Source organism: Aricia agestis, chromosome 3 (assembly GCF_905147365.1).
Source record: "Aricia agestis chromosome 3, ilAriAges1.1, whole genome shotgun sequence".
Classification (NCBI taxonomy): domain Eukaryota; kingdom Metazoa; phylum Arthropoda; class Insecta; order Lepidoptera; family Lycaenidae; genus Aricia; species Aricia agestis.
The window spans coordinates 3,665,226-3,680,000 of NC_056408.1; the positions used below are offsets into that span (position 1 = coordinate 3,665,226).

The window sequence follows — 14,775 nt, forward strand, 5'->3', positions numbered from 1 at the left end:
GCCGCACTGCTTGCGACGTAATGAGAAGGCGCTCGACAAGACAAACAAACCGAAGGTTCCAGCAGAGTAGACAGAAGTATAAGGAGTACCTTATTAGTATTCTAGGGAGGTGGAAAAATATTCCACATTGTGGTGAGGTAGGTTTTTTAATTCATGAAAGTGCTATAAAAATTAAGGTCCAAAAACTCTGTTGTATATAAATTTCAAAAGGCAATTTGTTAAAAAAGGAGTTTAAGCTAGAGATGGATGGACAATATAATTCAAACCGCGAATTAATGTGAACCCGCACGCACATCTGCGACGGGGAATTGGGGATGTATAACAAAAAGTGCGTATGTGGGTGCATATTTTACCCGGAACTTATGTTAGAAAATTTAATGAAATCGGTATAGGGTTCGGGGTAATTTCTGGCTGAACAAACAATCCCTCCAAGCTACTATTAGAGCTATTATAAAAAAAAAACATTTAACATAACAACTCAAATTTTATTTGGATGAATGTAACGTCACACAGTATTAGACCGCTTCATAATCATCAGCATAGTTTTTGGGCCCAAAGTGTTGATGCAGTGCCGTTTCTTTGCGTCCATTGTCTAAAAAAAATACCGCATTGCAAACGATTAATTGACTCTACATCAGACTAGTTACAAGTACGGTATTCTTAGGCCCACTTTCGCCAAAACTTTGAGTTAAATAAATAACCCGGGGCTTAATAACTCAGTGTTAACGTTTTTAATTTTTAACTCATACTACATATTGCACCAGAAGAATTTATCCCAGAGTCAACTAACCCGGGCTTATGTCACAGTATAGCAATATGACATATTAATATTGCTATACTGTGCTTATGTCATGTTTATTCATTCTTTTTACATCCAGCCAAATATGATAGAGCGAATGCTGAATAATTTAAGTGTACTGCTCTCTCTCGCTCCACAGTACTTTAAATAAGGCTATCTCTTTATGTCAGATTTGAAATGACACGTGGTTCTATGTCGCATTGTGTTGTTAATTGTGATATTTTGTGCAAATAAATGAAGCGGAAAATGATAAAAATTGGGAAGAAACACTTGTGTCCAATGTATATCTAGTCTGCCTATTTATGAAGGAGTTCACTAAAGACGCACTAATCCAATGATATTATTATTAAACTTTTATGCTCATTTGTATGTTGCAATTATTTTCAATTTTATTTAATAAAAAGAGAACAGTTTCTTTTTTTAGGCGAAATCTTCGATGGAAATCTTTGTCTATTGTGAGTACATACGGGACCCTAAACAGATCGGTCCGTTCTACAATCCTTCTGTAATACGAGTCCGAACTAATGTATTCGATAATTTCTTCATCATCATCAGATAACAACCACTGATCACTTATCATGGTTAAACACAAAATAAAACCGGTACCTATTACTGAACACAACAAAGTACATGAGTCATAACCGAAAAATCATAGTTTTGATATTACTAACCCAGAGTTAGTTGATTTAACCCTCCGACATCGGTGGGTTAAACATTTTAAAAATTAACTCGAGGTTAACTCCTAACTCTTGGTGGTGCAAGACATGATGTGAATTTAAATTCGAAGTATAATTTAACTCAGAGTTATTTTTTTTTAACGGGCAAAAGGCCCACCACACATTCCCACCACTGCAACTCCTATGTCGCCAGGATCAACAGTGGTAACCAACCACGAAAACCCTTTGATATGATCTCAGGGATGCCCGAGGGACAAGCTAAATCTGTCTTGGGACCCGCAACGAAATTAATCAGAAGAAATGTAGGAGGAGTAGGAGATACCAATTTCCCTCCCCAAGCAAAGCGGGAGACAGCCAAATATAAAAAATAACTCAGAGTTAAGCGTGTCAACCCAGTCTGGCGCAAGTGGGCCTTAGTGCGTTGGAAGAGCGTGGTAGAGTTGACTAAATATTTTTTTAGTTGTTGACAAGTATCACAATCCTAAATACATACAGTACTCCCAAATTAATAATGCGCATGGAAATCTTCACTTATTGTCGTAATCACGAAAATTTGTATACGTGGGAGAGCCATGCTTCGGCACAAATGGGACGGCTCGACCGGAGAAATACCACGTTCTCACAGAAAACCGGCGTGAAACAGCGCTTGCGCTGTGTTTCGCCGAGCAAGTGAGTTTACCGGAGGCCCAATCCCCTACCCTATTCCCTTCCCTACCCTCCTCTATTCCCTTCCCTCCCCTATTGCGAGTGTCCATAGGCGACGGAAGTTGCTTTCCATCAGGTGACCCGTTTGCTCGTTTGCTCCCTTATATATGAAAACTTTATTTTTTAAGGTTCCTTACCCAAAGGGGAAAAACGGGACCCTATTACTAAGACTTCGTTGTCTGTCCGCCGTCTGTCTCCAGGCTGTATCTCAAGAACCGCTATAGCTAGACTTCTGAAATTTTCACAGATTATGACTGTATATCTGTTGCCGCTGTAACAACAAAATATACTGAAAAATGCCGGACCAGCCTCTCATAGAAAACCAGAAATCTCTGAGCAAAACCGCGGGCAGACAGACAGACGGACGGACACACCGAAACTATAAGGGTTCCTTGTTGACTACGGAACCCTAGAAAGGTCTCATTTGATAGCTAAACTTGTAGACCACGCTTACATAGACATAATGTTATACATTTCGTGGAATAAAACATAGAAAAACCTTTTGTATACCTCTTCTGTTATATTCATAAGCACTGTACCAAGTTTCCACGCAGTAGCAATAGTCGTCCCTGCACAAGTAATAAAGTTTCTTGCTCTTGTCCTTACACCAGCTTCTACATTCGTACGACCTCCGTCTACTACACGAGTCATGGATAGTCCATGGCCTGCCCTCACGGTATCGCGATCGCAGTGCAGTGTTATCAACATTATTTATATCTGAAATATATTAAAAGATGACGCCCGCAACTCCGTTGAGCCAAACTAGATGACGCCCGCAACTCCGATGAGCCAAACTAGATGACGCCCGCAACTCCGCTGAGCCAAACTAGATGACGCCCGCAACTCCTTTGAGCCAAACTAGATGACGCCCGCAACTCCGTTGAGCCAAACTAGATGACGCCCGCAAATCCGTTGAGCCAAACTAGACGACGCCCGCAACTACGTTGAGCCAAACTAGATAACGCCCGCAACTCCTTTGAGCCAAACTAGATGACGCCCGCAACTCCGTTGAGCCAAACTAGATAACGCCCGCAACTCCTTTGAGCCAAACTAGATGACGCCCGCAACTCCGTTGAGCCAAAGTAGATAACGCCCGCAACTCCGTTGAGCCAAACTAGACGATCGCTGCAACTCCGTTGCGCCAAATTTCGTTTATAGCGCGGGAACCGTTCAGTTTTTCGGGATGAAGTGAAAATTCATTTTAGAGATGTAACCTTTGTCCTTTCCTTACTTAAAATCCCGGGATAGAGCGTAGGTTACATCTCAATAAATACCAAATTTCAGCTAAATCGGTTCAGCGGTTTGAACGATAAGAGATAACAGAGAGACAGACACACTTTAGCGTTTATAATTTTAGTATGTTAACGTAAACATCTTTAATCCATACTAATATTATAAATGCGATAGTGTCTATCTGTTACCTCTTCACGCAGAAACCGCAAAACCTATTTTGCTGAAGGGTACGATGACACTTAGTTCCGGGAAGTTCGTAGGATACTATTTATCTCGAAAAAATGTATGATAATTATGCACTATCAGAGAAGTTGATTCCTAGGCAGATGGTAGACCTAGGTAATTTGGTCGCGAGTCAAACCCATCGGACCGATCACAGCTAACATTGAATTGACATAAGCTAAACAAATGACGTAGGTCCGTCAACTGCGCAGGAATCAATTTCCTCGATCGTACATTTACAGATAAACAACTCAAAAACTGATTATTATTAATAATAACTAAGCTATAGTTCATCGGCTCTGGCTAAGGTCATAAGATATCAACATTACGTTCCTATAATAAAAAGAAATAAACAAATCTTACATCCATAAACGAAGGTTACAAAACACAAAAAAATCCATAACATTCTTATCGCTTACAGCTGGGGAGTAAGTAATAATATAAAACCTGAAGCCAATTTTAATCAAACAATTATTCTAAACATAAAATTATTTTTTGGAATAAAACTGCTGTAATTAAAATGATTAAGTACAATATTTTGCACAAGAAAATATTATGGCATTATGATTTATGCGTTTATCTAGAGCCCCTAGCCAACACGTTTTCTTTATCGCTTCTTTATAGAATCGCCGATCTGAATGTATTGAATTGACATTACATGAGTCGAATGTTTACTTTATAATCATATTATCAATTCCACATAGAGGATTTTTTTTTCTAATAATACAGCCTTAGAAAAACGGAATTACCCAATGTTAAGCCCGGCCGCACATTGTCCGAATTCTGATCAGAAACAGTTGAATTTCGCCGGACCGCCACCCGGCACACTATCCGAAATATCCTTCCGGCGAGTTCGAGCTCACTCGGCCCAGTACAAAATGTAAGAGACAGCGGGGACGTTCAACTTTTTCTGATCAGAAATTTCGGACAATGTGCGGCCGGGCTTAATAAGAAATCTAGAATTTGTTAATAGCTTTAAAAATGTAATTTTAAAATACGATTAGCTACAGAGAATACAATTTAACAATATTATCGGATCAATAGTTTTCGTGTGATGCTAGAACAAACATACAGACAGACAGACAGACAGACAGACAGACAGACAGACAGACAGACAGACAAAAAACTAACCACAGTTTTGGCTTCTATAGCGATGCAGCGATGTAGTAACAGCCGCCGCTTATTATTTTTTGGATATCTTTAATGTACAGAATCTTCATTTCTACAGTTTTATTATATGTATAGATAAATGTGACGTCGCATGGTCAGTATTAGATAACTTCATAACCGCTTGCAACAACCGTTGATACCGAAATTATTGGGGTAGTTACTTTTTCCTGTTTTTATTGTCTTACAATACGACAAAATATTACTATTGACTCAATACCAAAATAATATTAATACGATATTTGTTTTTATCTCATCATAAGTTACATTCTTAATTCATTTTTTATTCATTACATTACATTCTTTAATCATTTATAAGTAAAAAATCTTCGATGCAGTAGCAATAGCCTTCCTTGCACAAGTAATATTGTTTATTGCCCTCGCTTGCACACCATGTTCTACATTCGCGCGATCTCCGCCTAATACACGAATCGTGGATAGCCCATGGCCTGTCATAGCTGTAGTATCGCAGTGCAGCGTTTTCATCATTATTTATATCTGAAAAATATCACATACCTACGAATAATACAAACTAAAGAAGAGTCAAAAAAATTGTTCCGATTCTACAAAATGCAAAGACCTTCAAAATGTGACCCGAATACATGCAAGAATTTTGTGTAATTATAGAAGTGAAAATTATTGTCAACGGCTTTATTTTGTGAATTTTTATGTATCGTTTCGTAGCTATTGCCATATTATTTTAGTGTGCGAAAAGAACCTTGAGAACCAAATTCAAAACGATTGAAGTATGGGAGTTACGTGTCCTTAGTTTTTATTATTCGTACATTAACAAAAACGTTAATTTTATAATATTTACGTAGACTTAAAGTCACACAACTCAAAAAGTATTGATTATTATAAATTAGATGACCCGGAGAAATTCGTATTACTTTTCTCCTAACATAAACCAAATTTACTAAAACTAAAATTTAAGTTTTATCAACATATCATAGATGGTGGCTGTCAAACATTTGTGTAAGTTGTGTGTTGAATTATGAGTGCAGTCTTGTTCTAAATAATCCAAAGTAAAAGACTCTATTCATAACTCAATACGTAATTTTTTGGATGATACACAAATGCTTAACAGCTTCCAGATAATGACTAAGCTACACTTCTGAGTTCTGCTGCTGTAACTTTAAGTATATCAACATTCAACATGTTCTTCAAATAATATGAAATATAAATTAATAAAATCTTACATCCATTAACGAAGGTTAAAAAACACAAAAAAATTAGTAACATTCTGAGCTTATCTGGAGAGTAAGTAATAATATAAAACCTGAAGCCAATTTAATATTCAACGAACAATCTAAGTTTAATGATTTATTAATTTTCAAAACAGTAAAACTGTTCCTAGTTAATTTCAAATATAAGATAGAGTTTATATTACTACCGACAAACGTACTTTTGAGATAATCTTAAGAGTCCAGATTCTAAAATAAAGTTAAATTTACTGCCCAGTTTTCTAGACCTCATGTATCCGAAGGCATCTTGACTGATGTGCAACACTGCCACCTGTTGTAATGACAGCCCAACAAACTCATATTATGCGTTAATTCACTAGCATGTGTGTATCTTGGGATGAAGTATGGCGTCGAACCTAGACGTCATGATGATGAGCAGTCCCCCTAGACAAGCGGCAAGCGATTATCGTAAACGCTAACGCTAACGCCACAAAATTTATCCGATTTGACATAAGTCATCGCTTCGCTAGCGAATAATCGCTTGCCGCTTGTCTAGAGGGGCAGAGCAGATAAGCACTACTAGTGCTTATCTGCTCTGCTCATCATCATATCCTGAGTTATATTTCGGAACTTAACTAAAGTAATGAATTGACTTTTTTAACAATCATTAATACTCAATGTCACATTACAGATAATGCTTATATCGTTGATGCTTGACTCCAAAAAGATACAGTGTATTATACAGACTTTTTAAGAACATTTGACGAAGTGGACCATAAAAGTTTACCTAGATAGTTTACTTAGATATTAAAAATTATTTTCGCTCCTCGGATTTTAAATATACTGTTGTGATTAAAATCTTATCTTTCAGATAGAATACAAATTGTAGTTAGGAATTCGAATATTTGAAAAAATTACATTAGGTGTACCGCAAGGCTCTATTTATTTTATTATTATCCTAAGATCCGACCGTAAAATCCTGCAGGAATCGTTTTTTCGATCAAATATATTTTAAAATAATCTTTAGAACGTATAGAATGGATTAATGTTGGGTTGCCTTGTTAAAAGTAGCCGCAAGTACCTCTAATTGAGAAAAATGAAAGCCCGTAGTACAAACTTGCGTGTAATCAATAGAAAAATAAGAACTAAGAAGGAATGACATTGAGGAATGACAGGACACTACGCATACAAATAAAAACGCCTGTTAAATAAAAATTGCAATCTTGCGGGTTCTCGACGTCCTCAAATTCCCCCAGGCATAATAATTGTAGGCCTGAACATTTGTCTTAAACAAAAGTGATGACAACCCCAGTTTGCGGCTATCGTGCAACTGGCAACCATGGATATTCATGCACAAAATGCATAAAACTTTAATTTTGTATCAAAATTATTAAAAAAACGATGCTTCAATTTTGATGATGAACTATGTCTGTTTACGGGCTGGCAACCCTAGGTTGCGACCGACTTAGAGCTGGCAACCATTTATACCTTATTTTGTCACGTCATTTTCTTTCAAATAATATAAAATTTACTGAAAAAAATATTCAAACAAATTATGCATTTATCTCATGAACATTAAACTTAATTAGAGGTACTTGCGGCTACTTTTGACAAGGCAACCCAACATTAATCCATTCTATACGTTCTAAAGATTATTTTAAAATAAATTTGATCGAAAAAAACGATTTCTGTGGGATTTTACGGTCGGATCCAATACTATATGTACTTAAGTAAACTTTTAATTTGAAATTATTGAAAATTATAGGAAAAAGTGTAAACCGTCCGACGTGCTCTCTAATCATTTAATGTATAAATTGTGCAATTAGGCTGCGTGCTAATAAATACTATATTAGGGGACTAGGTGTTCATGCTCTAGTCAAAAAAAATATTTGACGTGCAAATAATTTTATTTGTGTAATTGTGACGTCGACTCTTTAAATTTGTATAACTTCATAATCATCGGCATAGTTGGGTCCGAAGTACTTCTGGTACAGCTCTTTATACTGACTGTACGTCGCCTTCGTGTTGTTTTTGCTGTTGTCGTCCATCGGGGTGTAGCGATGGCCGCAGTAGCACACATTGTCCCTGCCACAGAACGCCGGCTGGCCGGTCTTCATGCATTTGAAGATACACTGCTTAGCCTCGTCTACGTTCGGGCAGAAATGGGCAATGTGGTGACGCAGTGCGTTGTTCTCGGTTCGTGGGCCTAAAGAAAGAGTATTAACAAATAATGACGTATTAAAAAAATATATAAATAATATATAGAGTTTATAAATTTTACCTCTTTTATCCTTATAAACATAACGATACCACGTGTAAATGCAGTAACACCTCATTTCCTCGCAAGCGTAGTATGGTGTCAAGCACCAATTCCTACATTCCCTCCTTCTTCTCGAAGAACATGTATCATTGACAGGCCATGGCCTTCCACGGTAACCCTTATCTTTGCCTTCATAATAATAATAAATATTGTCTGAAAAATCAATTTAACGACAATTATTTCTGTTGTTTAGTCGTTGTTCTACCGAGAAATTATTATAAATACTGCAAAAAAATAATTATTGTAGTTATTTCTAATAAAATAAAATAGTAAAATCTTACATCCATATACAATGGTTATAAAATACATGAAAATCCATATCCAATTCATCGTTTGTTTATCTCAAGGAAATAATGTTAAACCTGAACGCAATTTAATATTCAACTACCAATCAACGTTTTATGCTTTAATAACTTTTATGACATTTTTAATCAGTTCCTAGTTGATTTCATAAGTTAGATATAACTTACAGTTAACGTTAACGTTAACGCACATTTGTTTGCTGTAAGTCATATCTTAGGTTAACTCTAAGTTTTAAATACAAAACATTAATTTCACTAATCTTTCTAAGTTAGTTTGCTAGAATTCTTTTTTGTATTGTCTTGCTAATTTCATGAAGCATCAGGACATTAATAATAATAATAAATAATAATATAATATTATGACATATAATATAATAATAATAATTGTTTGTTTGTTCGAACGTGCTCATCTCAGAAACTACTGGTCCAATTTGAAAAATTATTTCACTGTTAAATAGCATATATTATTATCTTATACTATTATATTATTACGCTAAGAGTAACAGGAGTAATGAAACAGAGAAAAAATTGGAAAAACCGAAAAATTATTTGAAAAGGCTTATCTCACGAACTACTAGAGCAATTTTTATGTTATTTGGCGCAGACAAAAAGTAGACCACGTGAAGGATCATATGCTATTTTTGTGCGCTAATTTGTCTGTGAAATTCCTAATTCGAAATTCCTAACGCAGGCGAAGCCGCTTGGAACGTCAAGTTATTACATAATATTATGGCATACCTTTGTATCGTTTTAACTACTACCAAAAGTCGCACTAGCCTACCAATAAAATCGTTACATGAAAGTAGTCACACATTCTGACTTCTGGACATTCTCTGACTCTCATAATAATTTTAGAACATATGACATACTTACTCTATTTTGTTATATATTGTTATATATATAACGAGTTTCCCCATACAAAAGTGAAAAAAAATTTTGGTCTTTCAGCGCTGCTACTTTCACAGTGAACTCTCTACAATGAACATGTACACACCCTAAAGTATTATCACTTGTTTTTGTTACACCCTGTATAAACAAAACTAAACATACTCAAATTACAGACAGTATAAGAAAACAAAAATATACCATTTTATTTCTTTATTTCTGTGACTGTGGCATAATCCGTTCCAATTAGATCACTTCATAATCATCAGCATAGTTGGGTCCGAAGTATTTCTGGTACAGTTCCCTGAACTGACTGTACGCCGCCTTCGTGTTGTTTTTGCTGTTGTCATCCATCGGGGTGTAGCGGTGGCCGCAGTAGCACACATTGTCCTTGCCGCAGAACGCCGGCTGGCCGGACTTCATGCATTTGAAGATGCATTGCTTAGCCTTGTCTATGCTCGGGCAGAAATGAGCGATGTGGTGACGCAGTATATTCTTGTCTTTTTTTTCCCAAAAAAATAATAGAATAATTTATGAAGTAGTAGAGCATACGGATTTTTTCCATTAAAAAAATATTGGGCATACAATAAATTAATGAAATTAATTGAGTTACTTAATGTGTCAAAGGCCAACAACGGCGCATTTCATTTAATGTGTTGTTGGCTTATTGCGTTGTTTGTTCACGCGTTAAGTATTGGCAAGTCAAGAAGTATTCGCTAGTTCCAGTTATTTTAACTTTAGAATAGAATTGAAATTGGAATAGAAATCTTTATATAATACTAGCTGTCCCCGCAAAAGTTTCTTTGCCATATAAAGTATTTCGCCCGTATTATTTTATTGAAGTGACTAAATAAGTATGTCACCATGGCAACGTCCATCGCTATCCCGTCGCACAAACAATAGTCGCCGTCAGTCTCGAATTGTAATAATTTACTATTATTTATTCAACAAGTGCACTTATCAATATAAAAAGTACCCAGTAGCCGATTCTCAGACCCACTGAATATGCATATAAAATTTGGTTAAAATCGTACGCTATCTAACATTGTGACACGAGAATTTTATATATTAGAAGATTGTATATATTATGTGTGTATTGATTCATATTGCAGATGGCGTCGCGTTATGTAAAATATCATAATAGTGAAACCAAGAGCGACACGACTAGGAGCGACACTTCACTTCCTCAGAACTGACGTTTTACAAACGTGGATCTGACGTTTCACAAACGTCAGTTCTATGGAAATGTGTCGCGCTGAGTCGCGTCGCTCTAGTGTGGTCTTACGTTACCTTAACATTGAATTGACATAACCCGTAATTATAGCCCCATTTTCAATTTTACACTTACCTTCACCGTATGTCAATGAGAGGCAGAAGCATACGTTTCCGATGCAAACGGAATAGTCTGGCCTGCATCTCTGGGCACAGTCATCCCGTTTCCATTTAATACATACACTATCATCATCGTCTCTGGCCCGCAGCAATGTATCGTCGTAATAATCTATATCGACTGAAAAAATAACGAGAAACACCGCTAGTTTTAACATAATGATAATAATACTCCCCACACCGGTTTCGGTGACGGTGGCCAGTTTCATTGAAATCAAGCCTGTTACGCAGGAGTAATTTTATAGTGCCCTAGTGTGTGCGCAGTACACAACAGTACTCTCTATTCCTTTCACTCTCATAACCCAGTGGGACGGATGACCGATACGACTGGCGAGAGATCAGGCGCATGACCGACTTTTTACATGCCCATCCGACGCATGGATCATCTTACTTGTCAGATAATCAGGTGATCATCCTGCATTATCCTAACCAATTTGGAAATAACATGTTTCCAATGAGGGAATCGAACCCACGACCTCCGAATCGAGAGGTCGTGGGTTCGAGACGCTCTAAACCACTAGACCACGGATAGGAGGCGTCCAATATAATGAATACACAGTGACAATTCGGTACTACTACCGACTTATAAAGTCTCAAGACAATTTTTGGATTTTTTGTAAGTGTACCTACCACAAAAGTGCCAGGTTTGTGGGATATACTAGGGTCCGCTCCACTCGCCCTGACTATTGAGGTAAAAAAAAAATTGGTTTTGTATATATTTTTTAATCAAAACAATGTACATTTTAAGCATTGCCAGATAGAGTATCCAGATGATGAAGTAGGTGAGTTAGAAGGTTTTGTTCAAGTTATGAAGGACAAAATAAGTAATTATCCGTATGTTATAAAATGTTAGTACACTTCATACACTTACGTTCTCAATTGTTCCGATAAAATACTCACTTGCAAACACAACGGGTAGCAAACACAACAAAATCCATTGCATTTTGCGTCCGGCCTCTGATGATGGTGTATGAATTAATTGAAACCAATTCCATTTTCGACGATAAATCTACGCTTAATCTTTTATTAAATTGAACAACACTTTAATCAAACGTTCGGCTTATCGAGTATTAATTGAAGTTAATGATTATTGATTAACTAGTTGTGTGCCCGTGCTTCATACTATTTAGCCACATTTCAGGTTTCGGTGACGGTTTCCGCTTTCACTGTATCAGGAGTTTTTATAGTGACGAAGTGTGAGCGCAGTTATATACAAGAGCATTATCTGTTTCTTTTCTGGACAAAAGACCGACATGACGTATAACAAGTGACTATCTGCGCCTGAGCGCAGGGCTGACGCCTTTTAAACGCCCATCCTAAGCATGAATCATCTTTCTTATCAGTTGATCAGTCCGAACTTGGGAACAACAATTTTGGAATCGAAGTTCAAGTTAAGAGCATGTTCTAAATCAATGAACAACAGGGATGGATCAGCACATTTTTTTAAATATTTAATTTTTTAACAGGCAAGGACAAACATTGAATTGTGCAACTTAAACGTCAATTTACACAGTGTATTATATTCTTTTATTAGTAAGGGGATTTGAGAAAACATAGAAATGGCTGTATTTTTTCGTACAAACTAAGAGCACTTACCCCAATCTGCTTTCAAGACAAGGACCTGACATCAAACAATGCCAAGTTAAGTCCAATTACAGAGGAGTCTAAACGAGTCCCAAGCGAGTAAAACTTCATTTCCTTACTTATAGAAAGTGGAGTCCTGAGTTTTTCAAACGTAAGTTATTAGCGATTTCCACTCGTTACGGAGTTGACAAAGGATAAACTTTTAATATGCTCAGATCAACGTTGATATTATTTAATACAGATATTTTTTCTAGGAGAGCAAGCTACAGAAGTTCTAAAGGGACTTATATAATATTATTATCATAGCTTTTAGAATATCTTTTGTCGCAGGCGTCGAGTGCGGCGCGGCGACCGAATCAAGAAATTCCTCAGTCAGTGCGTGCTATTAGAGTCTAGTCTAGTAACTAGACGTATACGAATTATAATTGCATACGTTGATAAAAAATATGCAATGTCTTTACCACGCATCGTCATCGAGTGCCACACATTTTTTTTTTTGCTTTATAACTGACTAAAAATAAAAGTTATAATGAGAGAGTTTTAAGTTATAAAACTCTCCCATGTCCTCTACAGTACTCAAAAGTCAAATTATCTCTATACACCAAATCATTTTAACGGCTTTAGCGCGAAAAGTAACAGATTTTCGCACTTATACTATGTAAGGAAAAACCAAACCCGCTTCCGCCTCCGCTTTCGTTACCGCTTCATCTTCTAACTCGAACCGCAAGCAAAACCAACGACGCTCTTAATGAACTCTCCCTGTAAACTGTTGTAGAAGTTCCCAACTAGTTCACTGGAGTTGGCCATCGAGAATCTTTGAATATTTTTTGCCAAGGCATGCCCCGTTTTTACTGCATCAACTTTGGACTCCTCCGGAATAATGGAAACACGTGATCTGCTTGGAATAAAACATGGAATTTGTGAGGAAACTTCGGTTAAGATTACCTTTTTTGTACACCGGCTACGATAATTCTAGGCAATACTTCTAGTTGTGAAAGAATCCATATCCATATCCTGTCCGTCTGTCTGTCTGTCTGTTACCTCTTCACACCCAAACCGCTGAACCAAAATTGCTGAAATTGATATGGAGATATTCCGAAACACGGGAAAGGACTTAGGATACTTTTTATCCCGAAAAATGTACAGTTCCCGCAAGATAAACAAATTTTGGTGCAACGTGACATCATCTAGAACTTAAATATTTCTTAAATATTTCTACTTAATTATTAAGTGGTTTGCCCGCAACTTCGTTACATCCATTCGTATATCTCCTAAATCCTTTTCCGTAACTCAAAGTATATTGTCACAAAATTGCATAAAAATTTATTCAGCGACTTTATGGTAAAGCGGTACAGACACACTGTTTCATCCATACTTCCTAATATTATAAATGCGAAAGTGTGTCTGTATGTATGTCTGGCTGCTACCTCTTCACGCCTAAAACGCTAAACTGATGTTGCTGAATTGGGTATGGACATACTTTGAGTCCCGGGAAAGGACATAGGGTTTTTTATCCTGAAAAAATGTACGGTTCCTGCGCGATAAACTAAATTTTGGCGCGTCATCTAGTTTGTTATAGTCTTATAATTATACGGATACATTTTTCACCGAAGCGTGGCTCCTACGTGATAAACTTGGCACTTTAGTTGATGATGATATATGTCTAGATAAAGGCCACATTTGCGCTGTCCGTCTAAAAGGGTTGTGTTGTCTAAATAAGTTCCCTTTGGGCATCGGAATCGCTGGCTGAATAATAAAAGTTTCGTTAGGTGTTTGTTGGTGATGTTACATGAATATTCTAGAACGTCTTTCATTATTATCTATACGGGCTGGAAATTCGCGCTCTACAGTGATGGACGAATTTCGCTACGTAACCGGAAGGTCCATCGTGTCAATTGTCGTGTCAAACAGTTGTCGTATGTCACGAAATAGCTTCCACATGTCACGATGTAACTGTTATATGTCTGTCTGACACGACATTTGATACGAAAGACCCTACCACAGTATAGCAATATGACATATAGGGACTAATATTGCTATACTGTGGACCCTACCGTCCTTCTGGTGGCAAATCATATATCGACAACCCTCCTTGGGCAGGTACAATAGAACTATACATTTATAAAGTGGAAAAGTTACCATTTCCTCTTTGTACCTGCCTATGCCCTATACGTTATATAGCTAATTATTATAGGCTATTGTAGTAAAACGTTTTTAGAACTTTTTAAAGCGTTTCTTTTTAACTTTATATTATATTAATCTACTAAATAAGAGATGTTATTAGGATCGGTTTGATATAAACAAGTCA

At 36.7% G+C, this 14,775-nt stretch overlaps 2 protein-coding genes and 1 long non-coding RNA gene across 3 annotated transcripts; all 3 read right to left on the reverse strand.

Moving 5' to 3' along the window:
• Nucleotides 1-468: 468 nt before the first annotated feature.
• Nucleotides 469-4,075, reverse strand: LOC121725312. Its single transcript, XR_006035361.1, has 3 exons — nt 4,000-4,075; nt 2,692-2,898; nt 469-592 (listed from the first exon to the last, which is right to left on the reverse strand). It is a non-coding gene; the product is annotated as an uncharacterized LOC121725312 (long non-coding RNA).
• Nucleotides 4,076-7,884: 3,809 nt separating this feature from the next.
• Nucleotides 7,885-8,710, reverse strand: LOC121725285. The gene is made up of 3 exons (XM_042112177.1): nt 8,589-8,710; nt 8,269-8,460; nt 7,885-8,193 (listed from the first exon to the last, which is right to left on the reverse strand). Exons 1-3 carry the CDS (start codon nt 8,635-8,637, stop codon nt 7,922-7,924), a joined length of 513 nt encoding a protein of 170 aa, XP_041968111.1. The 5' UTR covers nt 8,638-8,710; the 3' UTR covers nt 7,885-7,921.
• Nucleotides 8,711-9,695: 985 nt separating this feature from the next.
• On the reverse strand, nt 9,696-11,879 carry LOC121725272. Its single transcript, XM_042112136.1, has 3 exons — nt 11,784-11,879; nt 10,843-11,004; nt 9,696-9,994 (listed from the first exon to the last, which is right to left on the reverse strand). The coding sequence occupies exons 1-3, from the start codon at nt 11,824-11,826 to the stop codon at nt 9,741-9,743; spliced, it is 459 nt and encodes a 152-aa protein (XP_041968070.1). The 5' UTR covers nt 11,827-11,879; the 3' UTR covers nt 9,696-9,740.
• Between the last annotated feature and the right edge of the window lie 2,896 nt (nt 11,880-14,775).

Bases quoted from the DNA above. Each gene is read 5' to 3' on its own strand.
- LOC121725285 (XM_042112177.1), bottom strand. From the start codon at position 8,637: ATGAATTGGATATGGATTTTCATGTATTTTATAACCATTGTATATGGA. The intron at 8,461-8,588 runs GTAAGATTTTAC...TTGATTTTTCAG, and splicing joins TATAACCATTGTATATGGAT to ACAATATTTATTATTATTAT. The intron at 8,194-8,268 runs GTAAAATTTATA...CTCTTTCTTTAG, and splicing joins TGTTTATAAGGATAAAAGAG to GCCCACGAACCGAGAACAAC.
- LOC121725272 (XM_042112136.1), bottom strand. From the start codon at position 11,826: ATGCAATGGATTTTGTTGTGTTTGCTACCCGTTGTGTTTGCAA. The intron at 11,005-11,783 runs GTGAGTATTTTA...TTATTTTTTCAG, and splicing joins GCTACCCGTTGTGTTTGCAA to TCGATATAGATTATTACGAC. The intron at 9,995-10,842 runs GTAAGTGTAAAA...GGGAAAAAAAAG, and splicing joins CTCATTGACATACGGTGAAG to ACAAGAATATACTGCGTCAC.